This window comes from Pseudorasbora parva, chromosome 6, assembly GCF_024679245.1.
Source record: "Pseudorasbora parva isolate DD20220531a chromosome 6, ASM2467924v1, whole genome shotgun sequence".
Lineage (NCBI taxonomy): Eukaryota > Metazoa > Chordata > Actinopteri > Cypriniformes > Gobionidae > Pseudorasbora > Pseudorasbora parva.
This window is the reverse complement of record NC_090177.1, coordinates 4,215,228-4,239,590: the sequence shown is the minus strand read 5'-3', so window position 1 is coordinate 4,239,590 and position 24,363 is coordinate 4,215,228. Positions and strand designations below refer to the sequence as shown.

General features: G+C 44.7%; 1 protein-coding gene across 5 annotated transcripts; it reads right to left on the bottom strand.

Moving 5' to 3' along the window:
- Positions 1 to 1,611: 1,611 nt before the first annotated feature.
- LOC137078276 (mucin-2-like) lies at positions 1,612 to 22,055 on the bottom strand. 5 transcript variants are annotated; one of them, XM_067445438.1, is made up of 7 exons: positions 21,961 to 22,055; positions 21,803 to 21,871; positions 21,094 to 21,207; positions 19,812 to 21,025; positions 17,055 to 19,307; positions 2,990 to 3,055; positions 1,612 to 2,464 (listed from the first exon to the last, which is right to left on the bottom strand). In XM_067445438.1, exons 1-7 carry the CDS (start codon positions 22,016 to 22,018, stop codon positions 1,676 to 1,678), a joined length of 4,563 nt encoding a protein of 1,520 aa, XP_067301539.1. In that variant the 5' UTR covers positions 22,019 to 22,055; the 3' UTR covers positions 1,612 to 1,675. The 5 variants fall into 5 exon arrangements, with proteins under 5 accessions (XP_067301539.1, XP_067301537.1, XP_067301538.1 ...); XM_067445436.1 differs by having other exon boundaries at positions 1,612 to 3,055; positions 17,055 to 17,789; positions 17,895 to 19,307; XM_067445437.1 differs by having other exon boundaries at positions 1,612 to 3,055; positions 17,055 to 17,852; positions 18,189 to 19,307.
- Positions 22,056 to 24,363: the final 2,308 nt, after the last annotated feature.

Genomic DNA, 24,363 nt, shown 5'->3' with positions numbered 1-24,363 from the left:
GTACCCATCCTCTGATGGCTACTTCCAGCAGGATAACCATCACAAAGCTTGAATCATTTCAAATTGGTTTCTTGAACATGACAATGAGTTCACGGTACAAAAAGGTTCCCCACAGTCACCAGATCTCAACCCAATTGATCATCTTTGGGATGTGGTGGAACGGGAGCTTTGTGTCCTGGATGTGCATCCCACAAATCTCCAACAACTGCAAGATGCTATCCTATCAATATGGGCCAGCATTTCTTAAGAATGCTTTCAGCACCTTGTTGAATCAATGCCACGTAGAATTAAGGCAGTTCTGAAGGCGACAGGGGGTCAAACACAGAATTAGTATGGTGCTCCTAATAGGCGAGTGTATAAACCTGCAATATCGTTGACGAAAAAAGACTAAAGTCTAAAATGTAATTTAAAAAATAAAAACTTGAACAAAAAGCACTGGGTTTGGTTTTGTTGGGGGGAAAAGAAAAGTGTTCGAGCTTGCAATTGCCAGATTCAGTAATTTAATTCCCCTAATCAGAGCTTTTCTCTAAAAAGAACACATACATATGATCCATGTTTTACCTAAACATGTGCAATCTGGCAACCATATGCATGCAAGCGTAGATGATCTGAAAACACCAATAAACAAATAAGCTGCATTTTAGCACAAAAAATTCAGCTTAAAGTGTAATTCAGTCAGTCCGTGTTTTGTCAGGACTCACGAGCCGCATCGCTGAACAACTGAACTTGTGTAAGCTGCTGAAATAAGCCAATCAGAGCAAAGCTCAACATTAATATTCATGACCCTTCCAAATAAGGCAAAAACAGGGTATTACATCCTATGGACAATCTCTAGGGTTGTAAAAGGACCTGTACAATTGTATCTGGACATATTTTTGCCCTTAAATAAGCCACATACCCTCCACATAGATATCAGAACAATGAGTTTCAACTCATTCTAGGGCACCTTTAACTATACAATTACATTTTCTGTTTGTTAAAAAAAAGTTTGTGTACTTTGCTTGATTACCTGAGACTTCTTACAGCACTTTCATGCTGTTGCCCTTGTTTTAGTTGCTTCTATTGCTCCTTTTTTGCAAGACACTTTGGATTGAAAATGAAAAGCATCTGCTAAATAACTTAATGTGGAATGATTGGTCATTGTATTCAAGAAATCAGATACTTTGTAATTGGCTACATGAAATTTCCTAAATAGAAAAACAGCAATAGGTTCAACCATCTCAAGAGCATTAGTTTCAGCTTGAGTATCTGCAAGAGGCATTTTGTGCAAATTAAGAAATCAGAAAAGTAACTTTTAAAGGGAATTTCTTTATATTTCCAGAGTAACTTGCACAGGTGCTCAAGTAGTCATGCAGGACTCTGAACATGTAATATGCCAGCACATGTCACAAATTTGCATTTTTTGTAGCTTACAAACATTGGGTTGCAAAGGTTTTGGCATGAACCTCTTTCAGGACCCCTGTATAGCCTTGACAAGGAAACAGTCAAGTTTCCTTTTTATATACTCATGCAAAGTCCCTTTTATTACAAGGAATACACATTTAGTATGGTATGAAGTCACATCCTTGGACTGGTTTTGAACAAGTCGGACACCATTCAAACAAGCGGAAGCACTTTTCCAAAAATAGTTTTTTATTGGCTGAAGATATAAAATGGCAGATTGAGATGGACAGATCTAAGAGATTTCAGAGCATAAGCACATGGTCAACTTTCCATCAACCTCAGCTGGGACATGGCAGGATTTAGACAACTTCCCATCAACTGTAACAGGGACTTGACTGGACTCCTCAACTGGGACATGGCTGACTTCAGGCAACTTCACAGCAACCACAGTGGGGACAGGGCTGACCTCAACTGAGACAGGGTTGATCTCAGGCAACTTCACAGCAACCTCAGTGGGGACAGGGCTGATCTCAGGCAACTTCACAGCAACCTCAGTGGGGACAGGGCTGACCTCAACTGAGACAGAGTTGATCTCAGGCAACTTCACAGCAACCTCAGTGGGGACAGGGCTAATCTCAGGCAACTTCACAGCAACCTCAGTGGGGACAGGGCTAATCTCAGGCAACTTCACAGCAACCTCAGTGGGGACAGGGCTGATCTCAGGCAACTTCACCTCACCCACAGTAGGGACAGGGCTGATCTCAGGCAACTTCACCTCAACCTCAGTGGGGACAGGGCTCATTTTTTGCAACGTCACAGCAACCTCAGTGGGGACAGGGCTGATCTCAGGCAACTTCACCTCAACCTCAGTGGGGGCATGGTTGATCTCAGGCAACTTCACAGCAACCTCAGTGGGGGCAGGGCTGATCTCAAGCAACTTCACAGTAACCTCAGTGGGGACAGGGCTGATCTCCTTAACTGGGACATGGTTGATCTCAGGCAACTTCACCTCACCCACAGTGGGGACAGGGCTGATCTCCTCAACTGGGACATGGTTGATCTCAGGCAACTTCACAGCAACCTCAGTGGGGACAGGGCTAATCTCAGGCAACTTCACAGCAACCTCAGTGGGGACAGGGCTGATCTCAGGCAACTTCACAGCAACCTCAGTGGGGACAGGGCTGATCTCAGGCAACTTCACCTCACCCACAGTAGGGACAGGGCTGATCTCAGGCAACTTCATAGTATTCTCAGTGGGGACAGGGCTGATCTCAACTGTGTCATGGCTGATCTCAGGCAACTTCACAGCAACCTCAGTGGGGACAGGGCTGATCTTAGCTGGGACAGGGTTGATCTCAGGCAACTTCACAGCAACCTCAGTGGGGACAGGGCTGACCTCAACTGAGTCAGGGTTGATCTCAGGCAACTTCACCTCAACCTCAGTGGGGACAGGGCTGATCTCAGGCAACTTCACCTCACCCACAGTAGGGACAGGGCTGATCTCAGGCAACTTCACCTCAACCTCAGTGGGGACAGGGCTCATTTTTTGCAACGTCACAGCAACCTCAGTGGGGACAGGGCTGATCTCAGGCAACTTCACCTCAACCTCAGTGGGGACAGGGCTGATCTCATCAACTGGGGCATGGTTGATCTCAGGCAACTTCACAGCAACCTCAGTGGGGGCAGGGCTGATCTCAGGCAACTTCACAGTAACCTCAGTGGGGACAGGGCTGATCTCCTTAACTGGGACATGGTTGATCTCAGGCAACTTCACCTCACCCACAGTGGGGACAGGGTTGATCTCAGGCAACTTCACCTCAACCTCAGTGGGGACAGGGCTGATCTCAGGCAACTTCACCTCAACCTCAGTGGGGACAGGGCTGATCTCAGGCAACTTCACCTCAACCTCAGTGGGGACAGGGCTGATCTCAGGCAACTTCACCTCAACCTCAGTGGGGACAGGGCTGATCTCAGGCAACTTCACCTCAACCTCAGTGGGGACAGGGCTGATCTCAGGCAACTTCACAGCAACCTCAGTGGGGACAGGGCTGATCTCAGGCAACTTCACCTCAACCTCAGTGGGGACAGGGCTGATCTCAGGCAACTTCACAGCAACCTCAGTGGGGACAGGGCTAATCTCAGGCAACTTCACAGCAACCTCAGTGGGGACAGGGCTGATCTCAGGCAACTTCACCTCGCCCACAGTAGGGACAGGGCTGATCTCAGGCAACTTCATAGTATTCTCAGTGGGGACAGGGCTGATCTCAACTGTGTCATGGCTGATCTCAGGCAACTTCACAGCAACCTCAGTGGGGACAGGGCTGATCTTAGCTGGGACAGGGTTGATCTCAGGCAACTTCACAGCAACCTCAGTGGGGACAGGGCTGACCTCAACTGAGTCAGGGTTGATCTCAGGCAACTTCACCTCAACCTCAGTGGGGACAGGGCTGATCTCAGGCAACTTCACCTCACCCACAGTAGGGACAGGGCTGATCTCAGGCAACTTCACCTCAACCTCAGTGGGGACAGGGCTCATTTTTTGCAACGTCACAGCAACCTCAGTGGGGACAGGGCTGATCTCAGGCAACTTCACCTCAACCTCAGTGGGGACAGGGCTGATCTCCTCAACTGTGTCATGGCTGATCTCAGGCAACTTCACAGAAACCTCAGTGGGGATAGGGCTGATCTCAACTGGGACAGGGCTGATCTCAGGCAACTTCACAGAAACCTCAGTGGGGATAGGGCTGATCTCAACTGGGACAGGGCTGATCTCAGGCAACTTCACAGTAAACTCAGTGGGGACAGGGCTGATCTCAGGCAACTTCACCTCACCCACAGTGGGGACAGGGCTGATCTCAGGCAACTTCACAGTAACCTCAGTGGGGACAGGGCTGATCTCAACTGGGACAGGGCTGATCTCAGTCAACTTCACAGTAACCTCAGTGGGGACAGGGCTGATCTCAACTGGGACAGGGCTGATCTCAGTCAACTTCACAGCAACATCAGTTGGTACAGGGCTGATCTCAACTGGGACAGGGCTGATCTCAGGCAACGTCACAGCAACCTCAGTGGGGACAGGGCTGATTTCAGGCAACTTCACCTCAACCACAGTGGGGACAGGGCTGATCTCAGGCAACTTCACAGCAACCTCAGTGGGGACAGGGCTGATCTCAGGCAACTTCACAGCAACCTCAGTGGGGACAGGGCTGATCTCCTCAACTGCGACATGGTTGATCTCAGGCAACTTCACCTCACCCACAGTGGGGACAGGGCTGATCTCAGGCAACTTCACCTCAACCTCAGTGGGGACAGGGCTGATCTCAGGCAACTTCACCTCAACCTCAGTGGGGACAGGGATGATCTCAGGCAACTTCACAGTAACCTCAGTGGGGACAGGGCTGATCTCCTCAACTGCGACATGGTTGATCTCAGGCAACTTCACCTCACCCACAGTGGGGACAGGGCTGATCTCAGGCAACTTAACCTCAACCTCAGTGGGGACAGGGCTGATCTCAGGCAACTTCACCTCAACCACAGTGGGGACAGGGCTGATCTCAGGCAACTTCACCTCACCCACAGTGGGGACAGGGCTGATCTCCTCAACTGTGTCATGGCTGATCTCAGGCAACACAGCAACCTCAGTGGGGACAGGGCTGATCTCAACTGGGACAGGGCTGATCTCAGGCAACGTCACAGCAACCTCAGTGGGGACAGGGCTGATCTCAACTGGGACAGGGCTGATCTCAGGCAACGTCACAGCAACCACAGTGGGGACAGGGCTGATCTCAGGCAATTTCACAGTAACGTCAGTGGGCACTTGGCTGATCTCAATTGGGACAGGGCTTGTCTCAGGGAACTTCCCATCAAGCGCAGTGGGCACTTGGCTGATCACCTCAACTGGGACAGGGCTGGTCTCAGGGAACTTCCCATCAAGCGCAGTGTGCACTTGGCTGATCACCTCAACTGGGACATGGTTGATCTCAGGCAATTTCACAGCAGCCTCAGTGGGGACAGGGCTGGTCTCAACTGGGACATGGTTGATCTCAGGCAACTTCACATCAATCTCAGTGGGCACTTGGCTGATCACCTCAACTGGGACAGGGCTGCTCTCACCAATAACCTTAGCCGCGAGTGAGCTGGGTCCTTTCAACATCCCATCATTGCCTAAAGAAACTGGGGCAAAAAAAGAGAAAAGGCTTAAGTTCTCTCCATAGTCAATGTCAACCTCATCATCAGGACAAACCTTTTTGGATAGTTAGCCCAGATGCATTCTTCAATGACTGCATAACAGCCATATTAGATTTCGTGACCACTGGTTGTTTTGGATTTAGTTTCTTCGTATAAGACAAGGGACCACCTGGAAAACAAAAAGGCATTAATACAAGTAGTCACTCTAGTGTATTCAAGAAAGCAGGTTGTGACACATCTGGGTTTAACAACAAGCGGATAACCTAAACTTCCGGTTCTGAAAAAGGTACATTTCAGGTTATGCAAGTAGCCATAGCAAGGCAGTCTCTCTGAACATAACCTGCTCTAGAGCAAATCATCTTCCAGGGTCAGTTTGCTTAAGGTATTCAGATGTGTTTTATACAATTATAGTTTAAATAGATTTTATAGGTAGAGTCTAGTTATTATTATATTGCATTTTAATTCTAAATTGCAATTATAACAAGCTGATGTTTAAGTAGTCAACTTATTTTGTCATCTCACAAGGATCTGCAATCAATAAGCACCAAACAAACAATATAATCCTTGTTCTCAATGAATACAGATTAAAACAAATGGCAAAACCAAGTAGGTGGCAAGGTGCACCAAAGAGGTTACATAAAAATAAAATAAAAACAATTACACAAAGGAAGTAGAATGGCACACTCTTAGCATCTACACATCTACTTCCAGACTTCTTGTAATCAGCAGGCTTCAAGCAAACAAAATTTGGCTTAATCAACCGAGAGTTTGAGTTACATGGGACAACAAGTTAAAAACCACAGTTACAAACCTTTGCTTTCCAAGTGTACTTGCTTAATACCAGTCTTGTATAGCTGACGCCCAATTGGAGAGCAAAGTCCTGAAAACAAGTTGTTAAAAATGGGAGAAAGTTGAAAATGTATTTAACTTGCATAAAACATTACAGTAAAACAAAAACAACACCTTTACCATTGAGCACCAGTTGGTGACACAAAAAGACCAAAAACATAAAGTTTGAAACTGCCATCTTGATGACAGATTACACAATCTAGCTATGCTTTCTAAAACAGATTTAAAGCCAGGGCTTTTAAAAATCATAGATTTTCATCACCTGGGTTTCTTGTTAAAGTGAAATTAGTGACAGATGACCCGCTCGTTAACATCCCCACGCACTCATTGGTTGGTTGATAAATCACTATTCCTAGTTTTCATCTGATGTCACACCCTTGAATGTCCAACTAATTTTTACCAGGTTTGTAGTAAAGCCCAATTCGGACTGGATTAGTTTAACATGGGGACGTGGGGTTAAAGTAATTATTACACAGAGGGTCTCTGTGATTTTAGTCCCGTCCTAATGTGCCATCTCGGTAATCATTACGGACAACGTCAGTGAAGATTACAGAGACATTAGGCTAGTTTGAGATGAGCAAAATCTGCGCAGAACCGATCACCGGTGATCAGCGCGAGATGCATGCCGGTAAAGCTGGGCATACATTGTGCGATTTCTATGAGATTTCAGCAAGGTTACCTACTCACACTGTACGAGTAGATCGCATGCGATGTAAAGCCAAAGCTCACGATTGATGTGCTCACACTGTGCGGTCCAACCGTCGAGCGCGTCTTGTCTGCTCACACTGTACGGGTGAAAAATGCGCAATAAAACCCCCGTGGCGACGACAGACCATGGTGTATTATAGAGAGGTAAATGCATCAGCTATTGATATCAAGAGGATTTAGAATGTATGTATAAAATTATTATTATTATTAGAGTAGGCCTACTTTTATTATTAAATTGATATTACATTAATTTGCCCCCCTCTCCCCAACAATTTCATAAATCATAATCGACACACTACATAAATTAATAGATAGATTACTCCACACTATTTAAAAACATTAAGCCCGATTAAACAAGGAATTATAGGTCTATAATTATATGATTATAATGTCAGAACACTGCAATGATGTCCGTCTCTATTTTTTTTCTCACAATATGGACCAAAATAGAAATATTAAGAAAATAAATTAAGGCAGTAGGCTACGTTATTAGCATGTTGAATTACATTTATCTCTCGTTGTCTGAGAATATGCGCCGAAAGCTTGTCAGATTTTACTTTCACTTTCTGTAGTGAATAATTGACTGGGTTTGAGACTGAGCATTGCGTGATATCCACTGACTCGCGTTCATGAATTAAAACGGGAAAAGGAAGAAAAAAAGAAAAAAAAAAGACAACATGACGTGTCAAGACGGTTCCCACTTTCCATCATAATAAGATTAAGTAGGCCTAGGCTAAATATTAATTAATTTAAAAAATAAAATAAAGTTAAAATTAAAATGTCAAAGTAAAACAAGTAAATTAATGACCAACTAGCTAAATGAATAATATGCACTGGATATACAGGGAGTGCAGAATTATTAGGCAAGTTGTATTTTTGAGAATTAATTTTATTATTGAACAACAACCATGTTCTCAATGAACACAAAAAACGCATTAATATCAAAGCTGACTATTTTTGGAAGTTTTAGTTTTAGCTATTTTAGGGGGATATCTGTGTGTGCAGGTGACTATTACTGTGCATAATTATTAGGCAACTTAAAAAACAAATTTATACCCATTTCAATTATTTATTTTTACCAGTGAAACCAATATAACATCTCAACATTCACAAATATACATTTCTGACATTCAAAAACCAAACAAAACCAAATCAGTGACCAATATTTCCACCTTTCTTTGCAAGGCCACTCAAAAGCCTGCCATCCATGGATTCTGTCAGTGTTTTGATCTGTTCACCATCAACATTGCGTGCAGCAGCAACCACAGCCTCCCAGACACTGTTCAGAGAGGTGTACTGTTTTCCCTCCTTGTAAATCGCACATTTGATGATGGACCACAGGTTCTCAATGGGGTTTAGATCAGGTGAACAAGGAGGCCATATCATTAGATTTTCTTCTTTTATACCCTTTCTTGCCAGCCACGCTGTGGAGTACTTGGACGCGTGTGATGGAGCATTGTCCTGCATGAAAACCATGTTTTTCTTGAAGGATGCAGACTTCTTCCTGTACCACAGCTTGAAGAAGATGTCTTCCAGAAACTGGCAGTAGGACTGGGAGTTGAGCTTGACTCCATCCTCAACCCGAAAAGGCCCCACAAACTCATCTTTGATGATACCGGCCCAAACCAGTACTCCACCTCCACCTTGCTGGCGTCTGAGTCGGACTGGAGCTCTCTGCCCTTTACCAATCCAGCCACGGGCCCATCCATCTGGCCCATCAAGACTCACTCTCATTTCATCAGTCCATAAAACCTTAGAAAAATCAGTTTTGAGATATTTCTTGGCCCAGTCTTGACGTTTCAGCTTGTGTGTCTTGTTCAGTGGTGGTCGACTTTCTGCCTTTCTTACCTTGGCCATGTCTCTGAGTATTGCACACCTTGTGCTTTTGGGCACTCCAGTGATGTTCCAGCTCTGAAATATGGCCAAACTGGTGGCAAGTGGCATCTTGGCAGCTGCACGTTTGACTTTTCTCAGTTCACGGGCAGTTATTTTGCGCCTTGGTTTTTCCACACGCTTCTTGCGACCCTGTTGACTATTTTGAATGAAACGCTTGATTGTTCGATGATCACGCTTCAGAAGCTTGGCTATTTTAAGACTGCTGCATCCCTCTGCAATATATCTCACTATTTTTGACTTTTCTGAGCCTGTCAAGTCCTTCTTTTGACCCATTTTTCCAAAGGAAAGGAAGTTGCCTAATAATTATGCACACCTGATATAGGGTGTTGATGTCATTAGACCACACCCCTTCTCATTACAGAGATGCACATCACCTAATATGCTTAATTGGTAGTAGGTTTTCCAGCCTATACAGCTTGGAGTAAGACAACATGCATAACGAGGATGATGTGGTCAAAATACTCATTTGCCTAATAATTCTGCACTCCCTGTACACAACACAAACTGGAGGCACAACAGTTTACTTAATTTCTGTTATTTGATAGCTGCCTACATAATTAAAGATCTCCCTCTCTTCGTTTTCTTCCTTAATGCTTTTAAAAATGAAATCGTTAAACTTCTGCTTTCGCGCAGGCGCAGTGAGGGGAAATAGGGCAATCAGTTTGTGGCTTTGCTTCAACTGTGCGATAACCTCACGAGGAGCGATCAGAATTTCTGACACGCCAGAAATTCATCCGACCATCCGATTCCCGATCGTGAGAGGTTTGTCGCCTCTCGTTTCCCCCTGTACACTGCACGAACACCTCACGACAAACGACGCACGATAAACCTGAAAATTGCCCCGTGACAAAAAAGAGTCGCACGAGTCAGAATTCGGCTCGAAATCGGACGAAAAATGCACAGTGTATGCCCAGCTTACGTGTGCTGAGAATTCATGAAATTTACTCCTACTTTCAAACTTAAAGGGATACTTCAGCGCTGGGAAGATAAATCTTTATTTAAACTGGGTCATCAATGTAGTAGAAATGTGAAATTATTTTTGAATTTGGTGCCTTCTAGATTGAGAAAAGACAGAAAATGTATTTTTGTCTCATGGGGATGAAAGACTACAATTCCCAGAATATTTCACTGCCCTGTGAAGCCATTCCCAAAGTCACCTACTTGGTTACTGTGACTGAGTTGGAGAAGACACTACAATTAAAAACTGAACGTGTCTGTTCAATATAATGAGTGAGTCACCGCGAGTATCACAGCACTGAGCACTAACTGCAGGAGTGAGATAAATGAGCTGATGAGTGATGAGAGCTGAGGTAATCACGACTACACTCGCGGCATACATTCACAACGCGAGTTCAGTCTGGCGCGTTTCAGTTAATGCCTTTGCAAGCTTAACTTTCATAGAAATTAATTTGAGAAGTTAAAAGACTTACATTGCTCACCATAGCTCCATTTAAATGAGTGCCTGCGAGCTGAGCTGTGAGTGTGATCTCCATCCCCCATGTGCGGGTTCAAAACATGCAGAAATGGCTCCCTCTACTGGCTGTAGTCTTTAGCCGCTGGCCAAACATTCCTCCTATGATGCAAATCTCGTAAATTTGCATCATAGGAGGAATTTTTCCAGAAATAAAATGCATAAATCTCTTGTCTCAGGGGGATATGAGGGGGAAAAGCACAATCATTTGAATATACTCCAGGGTTTCTACTGATACAAAGCCATATGCTAATCGCTGAAGTAACCCTTTAAGTATAAAAGCAAGTTATCAAATTTCTTAGCGCTAAGAATCACTCTTACTCTCCCAGTTATTTAAGACAGCTCTAGAGGTCTCTCAAGTGGTTAGGAGTTGCCAGTAGGGGCTTGTGATGGCACTGAGGAGACACCAGCAAACACGTTTACGTTGTTGCAACGTTTGTGGCACGTTGCATTTCTGCTTTCTACTATGCTCGCAACATTGTAACAAAGTAAATTTGTAAGACGCGACATTCAGCAATTGCAAGGCGGCGTTCTGACAACTTATTTTATGCTATATAGATATTCCCCATTTAGCATGTTTGTGGTTAATTTTTAATGTCAGACATTATGCTTTTTATATAGGTCTATTGTTATCCTAGTAAATTAATTATAATCAACACCTGCAACCCTTTCAAAGAGTAAAAATGACATACAAGGTTAAATAATACAACTTTATTAAAACAGCATGTGGTAATCGAACATACATATTTTGTAAAATATCATAGAATAACAATAAAATAGAATAAAACAAATATTCAATTAGATCTGCAGAGACGTGCACAAAATCTTTCAATAGAGGGAGAATGTGTTCGAAAGGTTTGACGACGAGCAGTTAATCAAACTGTATCATTTTTGACGGAACAGGCATCATCTTTTTCAGTGCTGGTTAATGTTGGACTTTAGACTATAATTAAAAAAATGCTGTTCGTCTAATTCAGCAAGCCGTAGCAATCGCTTCTTCCTCCTACCAGTTCGGTTTTCTTTTGGAATCCATGGTGGCTGTAAAAAATCTAGGCTATATCTAGGCCATATATAGGCAGGTCAGTAACCAGCACACCAGTTTAAAAATTGAAATTAAGACATGTTTATCTTTCATTTCAAATGTGTATATTATAATGTATTCTCTTGAAAACTCTTTACTGTCAAATATGTGTTGAATGTAAACTCTTAGGAATTCCCCAATCAATGTGAATTTATCTGAGGATATTCAACTAAGTGTGCTAAGAAAACATCCCCACACCATTACACCACCACCAGCAGCCTGCACAGTGGTAATCAGGCATGTTGGATCCATGTTCTGAAAAACTTAAGTATAAAAGCAAGTTATGAAATTTCTTAAAGCTAAGAATCACTCTTACTCTCCCAGTTATTTAAGAGAGCTTAAGAGGTCTCTCAAGTGGTTAGGAGTTGCCAGTAGGGGCTTGTGATGGCACTGAGGAGACAGAGACGTGCGCAAATCTTTCAAGAGAGGGAGAATGTGTTATCCTTTGTGTTATCGAGAAACGATATCGTTTGGACAGAGCAGGCATTATCTTTTTCAGCGCTGGTTGATGTTGGGCTTTATAATAAAATTTAAAAACGCTGTTCGACTATTTCAGCAAGCAGTAGCGATCGCTTCTTCTTCCTCCTGCCAGTTCGTTTTTCTTTTGGAATTCATGATGGCTGATTATATATTTTAAAAATCTAGGCCATATATAGGCAGGTCAGTAAACAGCACACCAGTTTAAAAATTGTAATTAAGACATGTTTATTTTTCATTTCAAATGTGTATATTATAATGTATTCTCTTGAAAACTCTTTATTGTCAAATGTTTGTTGGATGCCTATGACATCATCCAAAATCCCGTTTGTGGCACAGCAAAGTGTCGTGAATCGACTCTAAGACTGACACTTAAGATTTAGTCCTGGGCCCGTATTTATCAAGCTTCTCAAAGTGCTATTTTAGTCTTAAGTGCTGAAAATTCATGAAATTTACTCCTACTTTCAAACTTAAGTATAAAAGCAAGTTATGAAATTTCTTAAAGCTAAGAATCACTCTTACTCTCCCAGTTATTTAAGAGAGCTTAAGAGGTCTCTCAAGTGGTTAGGAGTTGCCAGTAGGGGCTTGTGATGGCACTGAGGAGACAGAGACGTGCGCAAATCTTTCAAGAGAGGAAGAATGTGTTATCCTTTGTGTTATCGAGAAACGATATCGTTTGGACAGAGCAGGCATTATCTTTTTCAGCGCTGGTTGATGTTGGGCTTTATAATAAAATTTAAAAACGCTGTTCGACTATTTCAGCAAGCAGTGGCGATCGCTTCTTCTTCCTCCTGCCAGTTCGTTTTTCTTTTGGAATTCATGATGCCTGATTATATATTTTAAAAATCTAGGCCATATATAGGCAGGTCAGTAAACAGCACACCAGTTTAAAAATTGTAATTAAGACATGTTTATTTTTCATTTCAAATGTGTATATTATAATGTATTCTCTTGAAAATTCTTTATTGTCAAATGTTTGTTGGATGCCTATGACATCATCCAAAATCCAAGTGGTTAGGAGTTGCGCTTGTGATGGCGCTGAGGAGACAGAGACGTGCGCAAATTTTTCAATAGAGGGAGAATGTGTTCGAAATGTTTGACGACAAACAGTTAATCAAACAGTATCGTTTGGACAGAGCAGACATCATCTTTTTTAGCGCTGGTTAATGTTGGGTTTTATTAAAAATAAAAAATAAACACTGTTCGAGTAATTCAGCAGGCAGTAGCGATCGCTTCTTCCTCCTGCCATGCCGGTTTTCTTTTGGAATCCATGGTGGCTGATTATATATTTAAAAAAAATCTAGGCTATATATAGGCAGGTCATTTAACAGCACACCAGTTTAAAAAATTTAATTAAATGGATGAAAACATGTTTATCTTTCATTTAAAATGTGTATATTATAATGTCTCTTGACATTACTCTTTATTAATTCTCTTGAAAACTCTTTATTGTCAAATGTGTGTTGGATGTAAACTCCTCTTAGGAATTTCACCATTCAATGTGGATTTATCTGAGGATATTCTTAAATAAGGACATCTATTCAGGGATTGGTTCATGCCTATGACATCATCCAAAATTCCATTTGTGGCACAGCAAAGTGTCGTAAATCCACTCTAAGACTAGCACTTAAGATTTAGTCCTACACTTTACTTAAAGTATGATTGGGATGCTTGATAACTAACTTTTAAGCGCAGCTTTGAGCCAAGAATTTTTTACTCTTAAGTCAATTCTTAGCAGTGTTCTTGTGAGTAATTCTAAGATGTTTGATAAATATGGGCCCTGATTGATGATTGGGATGCTTGATAACTAACATTTGAGTGCAGCTTTGAGCCAATAATTTTTTTACTCTTAAGTCAATTCTCAGCAATGTTCTTGTGAGTAATTCTAGTTCAGTCTTAGAGTTGTTTTACGACACTTTGCTGTGCCACAAATGGGATTTTGGATGAAGTCGTAGGTATGAACCAATCACTGAACAGGCCTAGATGTCCTTATTTAAGAATATTCTCAGATAAATTCACATTGAATTGTGAAATTACTAAGAGGAGTTTACATCCAATACACATTTGACAATAAAGTTTTCTAGAGAATACATTTTAATATACATATTTGAAATTAAAGATAATCATGTTTTCCACCATGTCTTAATTAAAAGTTTTAAACTGGTGTGCTGTTAACTGACCTGCCTATATATAGCCTAGATATTTTTTTTTTAATATAATCAACCATCATGGATTCCAAACGAAAACCGAACTGGCAGGAGGAAGCAGCGATCGCTACTGCTTGCTGAATTAGACGAACAGGTTTTTATTTATTTATTATAAAGCCCAACATTAACCAGCACTGAAAAAGATGATGCCTGCTCTGTCCAAACGATACCGTTTGATTAACTGTTTGACGTCAAACATTTCGAACACATTCTTCCTCTCTTGAAAGATTTGCGCACATCTCTGTCTCCTCAGCGCCATCACAAGCCCCCTACTGGCAACTCCTAACCACTTGAGAGACCTCTTAAGCTCTCTTAAATAACTGGGAGAGTAAGAGTGATTCTTAGCTTTAAGAAATTTGATAACTTGCTTTTATACTTAAGTTTTTCAGAACATGGATCCAACATGCCTGATTACCACTGTGCAGGCTGGTGGTGGTGGTGTAATGGTGTAGGGATGTTTTCTTAGCACACTTAGTTCCAAATGGGCCTCGTTTAAATGCCACGGCCTACCTGAGCATTGTTTCTGACAATGTCCATCCCTTTATGACCACCATGTACCCATCCTCTGATGGCTACTTCCAGCAGGATAATGCACCATGTCACAAAGCCTTCATCATTTCAAATTGGTTTCTTAAACATGACAATGAGTTCACGGTACAAAAATGTTCCCCACAGTCACCAGATCTCAACCCAATCGATCATCTTTGGGATGTGGTGCAACGGGAGCTTCGTGTCCTGGATGTGCATCCCACATATCTCCATCAACTGCAAGATGCTATCCTATCAATATGGGCCAACATTTCTAAAGAATGCTTTCAGCACCTTGTTGAATCAAAGCCACGTAGAATTAAGGCAGTTCTGAAGGCTACAGGGGGTCAAACACAGAATTAGTATGGTGTTCCTAATAGGTGAGTGTATAAACCTGCAATATCGTTGAAGAAAAAAGACGAGTCTAAAATGTAATTTAAAAAATAAAAACTTGAACAAAAAGCACTGGGTTTGGTTTTGTTGGGGGGGGGGGGGGGGGGGGGGGAAGAAAAGTGTTCGAGCTTGCAATTGCCAGATTCAGCAATTTAAATCCCCCAATCAGAGCATTTCTCTCAAAAGAATACATACTATCCATGTTGAGGAAAATCTCTAGGGTTGTAAAAGGACCTGTACAATTGTATCTGGACAATTTTTGCCCTTAAATAAGCCACATACCCTCCACGTAGATATCAGAGGACAATTTGAGTTTCAACTCATTCTAGGGCACCTTTAACTATACAATTACATTTTCTGTTTGCTAAAAATGTGTACTTTGCTTGATTACCTGAGACTTCTTACAGCACTTTAATGCTGTTGCCCTTGTTTTAGTTGCTTCTATTGCTCTCCTTTTTTGCAAGACACTTTGGATTGAAAAAAGCATCTGCTAAATAACTAAATGTGAAATTATTGGTCATTGTATTTAAGAAATCAGATACTTTGTAATTGGCTACATGAAATTTCCTAAATAGAAAAACAGCAATAGTTTCAACCATCTCAAGAGCATTAGTTTCAGCTTGAGTATCTGCAAGAGGCATTTTGTGCAAATTAAGTAATCAGAAAAGTAATTTAAAGGGAATTTCTTTATATTTCCAGAGTAACTTGCACAGGTGCTCAAGTAGTCATGCAGGACTCTGAACATGTAATATGCCAGCACATGTCACAAATGTGCATTTTTTGTAGCTTACAAACATTGGGTTGCAAAGGTTTTGGCATGAACCTCTTTCAGGACCCCTGTATAGCCTTGACAAGTAAACAGTAAAGTTTATATACTCATGCAAAGTCCCTCTTATTACAAGGAATACACATTTAGTATGGCATGAAGTCACATCATTGGACTGGTTTTGAAAAAGTGGGACACCATTCAAACAAGAGGAAGCACTTTTCCAAAAATAGTGTTTTATTGGCTGAAGATATAAAATGACAGATTGAGTGATGGACAGATCTAAGAGATTTTAGAGCATAAGCACATGGTCAACTTTCCATCAACCTTAGCTGGGACATGGCAGGATTTAGACAACTTCCCATCAACTGCAACAGAGACTTGACTGGACTCCTCAACTGGGACATGGCTGACCTCAGGCAATTTCACCTCAACCTCAGTGGGGACAGGGCTGATCTCAGGCAACTTCACCTCACCCACAGTAGGGACAGGGCTGATCTCAACTGTGTCATGGCTGATCTCAGGCAACTTCACCTCACCCACAGTGGGGACAGGGCTGATCTCAGGCAACTTCACCTCACCCACAGTGGGGACAGGGCTGATCTCAGGCAACTTCACAGCAACCTCAGTGGGGACAGGGCTGATCTCAGGCAACTTCACAGCAACCTCAGTGGGGACAGGGCTGATCTCAGGCAGCTTCACCTCAACCTCAGTGGGAACAGGGCTGACCTCAACTGAGACAGGGCTGATCTCAGGCAACTTCACAGCAACCTCAGTGGGGACAGGGCTGATCTCAGGCAATTTCACCTCACCCACAGTGGGGACAGGGCTGGTTTCAGGCAACTTCACCTCAACCTCTGTGGGGACAGGGCTGATCTCAGGCAACTTCACCTCACCCACAGTGGGGACAGGGCTGATCTCAGGCAACTTCACCTCACCCACAGTGGGGACAGGGCTGGTTTCAGGCAACTTCACCTCACCCACAGTGGGGACAGGGCTGATCTCAGGCAACTTCACAGCAACCTCAGTGGGGACAGGGCTGATCTCAGGCAACTTCACAGCAACCTCAGAGGGGACAGGGCTGATCTCAGGCAGCTTCACAGCAACCTCAGTGGGGACAGGGCTGACCTCAACTGAGACAGGGCTGATCTCAGGCAACTTCACAGCAACCTCAGTGGGGACAGGGCTGATCTCAGGCAATTTCACCTCACCCACAGTGGGGACAGGGCTGGTTTCAGGCAACTTCACCTCAACCTCTGTGGGGACAGGGCTGATCTCAGGCAACTTCACCTCACCCACAGTGGGGACAGGGCTGATCTCAGGCAACTTCACCTCACCCACAGTGGGGACAGGGCTGGTTTCAGGCAACTTCACCTCAACCTCAGTGGGGACAGGGCTGATCTCAGGCAACTTCACCTCAACCACAGCGGGGACAGGGCTGATCTCAGGCAACTTCACTGCAACCTCAGTAGGGACAGGGCTGATCTCAGGCAACTTCACCTCAACCTCAGTGGGGACAGGGCTGATCTCAGGCAACTTCACTGCAACCTCAGTAGGGACAGGGCTGATCTCAGGCAACTTCACCTCAACCTCAGTGGGGACAGGGCTGATCTCAGGCAACTTCACCTCACCCACAGTGGGGACAGGGCTGATCTCAGGCAACTTCACCTCACCCACAGTGGGGACAGGGCTGATCTCAGGCAACTTCACCTCACCCACAGTGGGGACAGGGCTGATCTCAGGCAACTTCACAGCAACCTCAGTGGGGACAGGGCTGATCTCAGGCAACTTCACTGCAACCTCAGTAGGGACAGGGCTGATCTCAGGCAGCTTCACCTCAACCTCAGTGGGAACAGGGCTGACCTCAACTGAGACAGGGTTGATCTCAGGCAACTTCACAGCAACCTCAGTGGGTATAGAGCTGGTTTCAGGCAACTTCACCTCAACCTCAGTGGGGACAGGGCTGATCTCAGGCAACTTCACCTCACCCACAGTGGGGACAGGGCTGATCTCAGGCAACTTCACCTCACCCACAGTGGGGACAGGGCTGGTTTCAGGCAACTTCACCTCAACCTCAGTGGGGACAGGGCTGATCTCAGGCAACTTCACCTCACCCACAGTGGGGACAGGGCTGATCTCAGGCAACTTCACCTCACCCACAGTGGGGACAGGGCTGGTTTCAGGCAACTTCACCTCAACCTCAGTGGGGACAGGGCTGATCTCAGGCAACTTCACCTCAACCACAGTGGGGACAGGGCTGATCTCCTCAACTGTGTCATGGCTGATCTCAGGCAACTTCACCTCAACCACAGTGGGGACAGGGCTGATCTCAGGCAACTTCACCTCACCCACAGTGGGGACAGGGCTGATCTCAGGCAACTTCACCTCAACCTCAGTGGGGACAGGGTTGATCTCAGGCAACTTCACAGCAACCTCAGTGGGGACAGGGCTGATCTCAGGCAACTTCACCTCACTCACAGTGGGGACAGGGCTGATATCAGGCAACTTCACCTCAACCTCAGTGGGGACAGGGTTGATCTCAGGCAACTTCACAGCAACCTCAGTAGGGACAGGGCTGATCTCAGGCAGCTTCACCTCAACCTCAGTGGGAACAGGGCTGACCTCAACTGAGACAGGGCTGATCTCAGGCAACTTCACCTCACCCACAGTGGGGACAGGGCTGATCTCAGGCAACTTCACCTCACCCACAGTGGGGACAGGGCTGATCTCAGGCAACTTCACCTCAACCTCAGTGGGGACAGGGCTGATCTCAGGCAACTTCACAGCAACCTCAGTGGGGACAGGGCTGATCTCAGGCAACTTCACCTCAACCACAGTGGGGACAGGGCTGATCTCAGGCAACTTCACCTCACTCACAGTGGGGACAGGGCTGATCTCAGGCAACTTCACCTCACCCACAGTGGGGACAGGGCTGATCTCAGGCAGCTTCACCTCAACCTCAGTGGGGGCAGGGCTGATCTCAGCTGGGACAGGGTTGATCTCAGGCAACTTCACAGCAACCTCAGTGGGGACAGGGCTGATCTCCTCAACTGTGTCATGGCTGATCTCAGGCAACTTCACCTCACCCACAGTAGGGACAGGGCTGATCTCAGGCAACGTCACAGCAACCTCAGTGGGGACAGGGCTGATCTCAGGCAACTTCACCTCACCCACAGTGGGGACAGGGCTGATCTCAGGCAACGTCACAGCAACCTCAGTGGGGACAGGGCTGATCTCAGGCAACTTCACCTCACCCACAGTGGGGACAGGGCTGGTTTCAGGCAGCTTCACGTCAACCTCAGTGGGAACAGGGCTGACCTCAACTGAGACAGGGCTGATCTCAGGCAACTTCACAGCAACCTCAGTGGAGACGGGGCTGATCTCAGGCAACTTCACAGCAACCTCAGTGGAGACGGGGCTGATCTCAGGCAACTTCACAGCAACCTCAGTGGGGACAGGGCTGATCTCAGGCAACTTCACAGCAACCTCAGTGGGGACAGGGCTGATCTCAGGCAACTTCACAGCAACCTCAGTGGGGACAGGGCTGATCTCAGGCAACTTCACAGCAACCTCAGTGGGGACAGGGCTGATCTCAGGCAACTTCACAGCAACCTCAGTGGGGACAGGGCTGATCTCAGGCAACTTCACAGCAACCTCAGTGGGGACAGGGCTGATCTCAGGCAACTTCACAGCAACCTCAGTGGGGACAGGGCTGATCTCAGGCAACTTCACAGCAACCTCAGTGGGGACAGGGCTGATCTCAGGCAACTTCACAGCAACCTCAGTGGGGACAGGGCTGATCTCAGGCAACTTCACAGCAACCTCAGTGGGGACAGGGCTGATCTCAGGCAACTTCACAGCAACCTCAGTGGGGACAGGGCTGATCTCAGGCAACTTCACCTCACCCACAGTAGGGACAGGGCTGGTCTCCTCAACTGTGTCATGGCTGATCTCAGGCAACGTCACAGCAACCTCAGTGGGGACAAGGCTGATCTCAGGCAACGTCACAGCAACCTCAGTGGGGACAGGGCTGATCTCAGGCAACTTCACCTCAACCACAGTGGGGACAGGGCTGCTCTCAGGCAACTTCACCTCACCCACAGTGGGGACAGGGCTGGTTTCAGGCAACTTCACCTCACCCACAGTGGGGACAGGGCTGGTTTCAGGCAGCTTCACGTCAACCTCAGTGGGAACAGGGCTGACCTCAACTGAGACAGGGCTGACCTCAGGCAACTTCACAGCAACCTCAGTGGGGACAGGGCTGATCTCAGGCAACTTCACCTCACCCACAGTGGGGACAGGGCTGGTCTCCTCAACTGTGTCATGGCTGATCTCAGGCAACTTCACAGCAACCTCAGTGGGGACAGGGCTGACCTCAGGCAACTTCACAGCAACCTCAGTGGGGACAGGGCTGATCTCAGGCAACTTCACCTCACCCACAGTAGGGACAGGGCTGATCTCAGGCAGCTTCACCTCAACCTCAGTGGGAACAGGACTGACCTCAACTGAGACAGGGTTGATCTCAGGCAACTTCACAGCAACCTCAGTGGGGACAGGGCTGACCTCAGGCAACTTCACAGCAACCTCAGTGGGGACAGGGCTGATCTCAGGCAACTTCACCTCAACCGCAGTAGGGACAGGGCTGATCTCAGGCAACTTCACAGTAACCTCGGTGGGGAAAGGGCTGATCTCAGGCAATTTCACAGTAACCTCATTGGGGACAGGGCTGATCTCAGGCAACTTCACCTCAACCACAGTGGGGACAGGGCTGATCTCAGGCAATTTCACAGTAACCTCAGTTGGGACAGGGCTGGTCTCAGGGAACTTCCCATCAAGCGCAGTGGGCACTTGGCTGATCACCTCAACTGGGACAGGGCTGGACTCAGGGAACTTCCTATCAAGCTCAGTGGGCACTTGGCTGATCACCTCAACTGGGACGTGGTTGATCTCAGGCAATTTCACATCAAGCTCAGTGGGCACTTGGCTGATCACCTCAACTGGGACAGGGCTGGTCTCCCCAATAACCTTAGCAGTGAGTGAGGTGGGTCCTTTCAACATCCCATCATTGCCTAAAGAAACTGGGGCAAAAAGAGAAAAGGCTTAAGTTCTCTCCATAGTCAGTGTCAACCTCATCATCAGGACAAACCTTCTTGGACAGTTAGCCCAGATGCATTCTTCAAAGACTGCATAACAGCCATATTAGACTTTGTGACGACTGGTTGTTTTGGATTTAGTTTCTTCGTATAAGACAAGGGACCACCTAGAAAACAAAAAGGCATTAATACAAGTAGTCATTCTAGTGTATTCATGAAAGCAGGTTGTGACACATCTGGGTTTAACAACAAGCGGATAACCTAAACTTCCGGTTCTGAAAAAAAAAAAAAGGTACATTTCAGGGTATGCAAGTAGCCATAGCAAGGCAGTCTCTCTGAACATAACCTGCTCTAGAGCAAATCATCTTCCAGGGTCAGTTAGATAGTTAGATTCTAGTTATTATATTGCATTTTAATTCTAAATTGCAATTATAACAAGCTGATGTTTAAGTATTCAACTTATTTTGTCATCTCACAAGGATCTGCAATCAATAAGCACCAAAGAAACAATATAATCCTTGTTCTCAATGAATACAGATTAAAACAAATTGCAAAACCAAGTAGGTGGCAAAGTGCACCAAATAGGTTACATAAAAATAAAATAAATTAAACAAAGGAAGTAGAATGGCACACTTTCTTAGCATCTACACATCTACTTCCAGACTTCTTGTAATCAGCAGGCTTCAAGCAAACAAAATTTGGCTTAATCAACCGAGAGTTTGAGTTACATGGGACAACAAGTTAAAAACCACAGTTACAAACCTTTGCTTTCCAAGTGTACTTGCTTAATACTAGTCGTGTATAGCTGACGCCCAATTGGAGAGCAAAGTCCTGAAAACAAGATGTAAAAAATTGGAGAAAGTTGAAAATGTATTTTACTTGCATAAAACATTACAGTAAAATGAAAACAACACCTTTACCATTGAGCACCAGTTGGTGACACAAAAAGACCAAAAACATAAAGGTTGAAACTGCCATCTTGATGACAGAACACAATCTAGCTATGCTTTCTAAAACCGATTTAAAGCCAGGGCTTTTAAAATGTCATAAATTTTCATCACCTGGGTTTCTTGTTAAAGTGAAATTAGTGACAGATGACCCACTCGTTAACATTCCCACGCACTCATTGGTTGGTTGATAAATCACTATTCCTAGTTTTCATCTGATGTCACACCCTTGAATGTCCAACTCATTTTTACCAGGTTTGTAGTAAAGCCCAATTCGGACTGGATTAGTTTAACATGGGGACGTGGGGTTAAAGTAATTATTACACAGAGGGTCTCTGTGATTTTAGTCCCGTCCGAATGTGCCATCTCGGTAATCATTACGGACAATGTCAGTAAAGATTACAGAGACATTAGGTGTGTTCGACATCGGCTGCGGCTGGATGGATGCGATCAGCGAGAGTAGCGGAGTGCAGGCGGGGAGGAGACATGAAATCGGACACTTTCTGCTTCTCGTGGTGACGCTTGCACTGCGTTTACAAACTTTATCACAGCTGAAGTTAAATAAATGCAATATTTCTTAAATACACAGATGTTTCAAATGACATTTTCATTCAACACTTTATGTACTGCTTAATAAAGCATCTATTTGGACAAGATTAATGTTCAACATATAAACCTACACTATCAATGAATGTAGTGTTGTCAATGGTTTTTATCAGTTTTAGTTTGATAAACATGAGAATATAACCGCGGCTACATGAAAAGAGGTTTTACTATTATAAATAAATGATTTTTGAGCATTAGTGTAACGTAAGGTTTTAGAATAAACAAGAAACACACGTGATCGCTGTTATGGGGTGAATCCGGCCAATCGTGGATCAGCTGTGTCGTCATCAGAGCCAATCGTGGATCCGCTGTGTCGTCATCAGAGCCAATCGTGGATCAGCTGTGTCGTTATCAGAGCCAATCGTGGATCAGCTGTGTCGTCATCAGAGCCAATCGTGGATCAGCTGTGTCGTCATCAGAGCTCGAGCCGCCTCCTGCAGTCCGCCTTGAGAATCTGCAGCGGCTGCATCAGCCGGGTGATCTCTAATCACTCTCACGGTACTTTTTTGACATACGTCACAGTCACGTGCCATCGGCGCTGTCTCAAGTCGGACAAAATTTCTGACCGGCATGCAGTGCTTCAAGTCAGCCGCCGATCGGCCTGCACATCGCTGGGTGAAGTTGAACAAGCCTATTTACCTTTTGTAAAAAGGTCTGGAAAAATGACCTTGGCCCGTTCGAATAGACCCGCTGTAAAATTGTATGGTACAATTCCGTCATTTCCTGTTTAAAAGTTTTAAAAAAGCACATTTTGCGAGCATGGAGGCCCTTGAAGCATTCGGTTGTAGGTGGAGAGATAACTCTGTGGCAAACGTCAAGTATTTTCCGCATATCATTTAAAGCAAAAAGATCAAACGCACTTATTAGAGGCACAACACTTATTTTAGCTCTAGGAACGTGTCTATTACCAAGACAATCTAATCAGAATTGTAAGACTGGACCTAACTGTTTATTAAAACATATAACCTGAGACGGAGTTTAGACTGGTGCTCATGTTGTGTGTTTGCTCTCTTGATAACAGTAACGTTATACACACATGACGACACTGAGGTTACCGTGGTGTGTAAAGCGAGTTATTCCCTGCTAGTTTTACTGAGATGTCTTATCCCGTCCGAATTGGCCATTAATATTACAGATGTCCTGAGGTAAAATTACTTTACCCCCACGTCCCCAGGTTAATCTAATCCCGTCCGAATAGGGCTTATGACAGTGATATTAAAAGACATTATTGAATATGCATACTTTATACAGGCAAGCAAATTAACACAGAATATTAATGCAAATATAAAGTGGCACAAAGACGTAAATATGTGTGAATGGTCCTCCTGCCACACGCTTGTAAACTCTGACTCTGTAGCACGGCCAGCATTTGTGCTTATAAAACTTAAACATTTGTATTTTGTGTGTAAATGAGCGATGGTTTGTCTAGATGCGACCCTTATTCATCGTCTGGTGTCGTTTAAAGCCCTCTGAAGCTGCACTGAAACGGTCATTTGGACCTTGAGCCGTTTGAGGCCCATTGAAGTCCATTATATGGAGAAAAATCCTGGAATGATTTCATCAAAACCTTCATTTCTTTACCACTGAAGAAAGAAAGACATGGACAACTCGGGTGACATAAGGTTATTTAAAATGTAACTAATCCTTTAATTGTGATTGTAAAGGGAGCACTCTTTCATGCTTTCGAGGCTAAATAGCTATAATCCATTGGAGCTACTGAATTAGACGAGTCGGTGGGCGGGGCTATTGAATTAGATTAGTCGGTGGGCG

Bases quoted from the DNA above. Each gene is read 5' to 3' on its own strand.
- LOC137078276 (XM_067445434.1), bottom strand. From the start codon at position 22,018: ATGGCAGTTTCAACCTTTATGTTTTTGGTCTTTTTGTGTCACCAACTG. The intron at 21,026-21,093 runs GTTTGTCCTGAT...TTTTTGCCCCAG, and splicing joins TGGGCTAACTGTCCAAGAAG to TTTCTTTAGGCAATGATGGG. The intron at 3,056-17,054 runs GTTGCTGTGAAG...GCCCCCACTGAG, and splicing joins TCAGCCCTGTCCCCACTGAG to GTTGCTGTGAAGTTGCCTGA.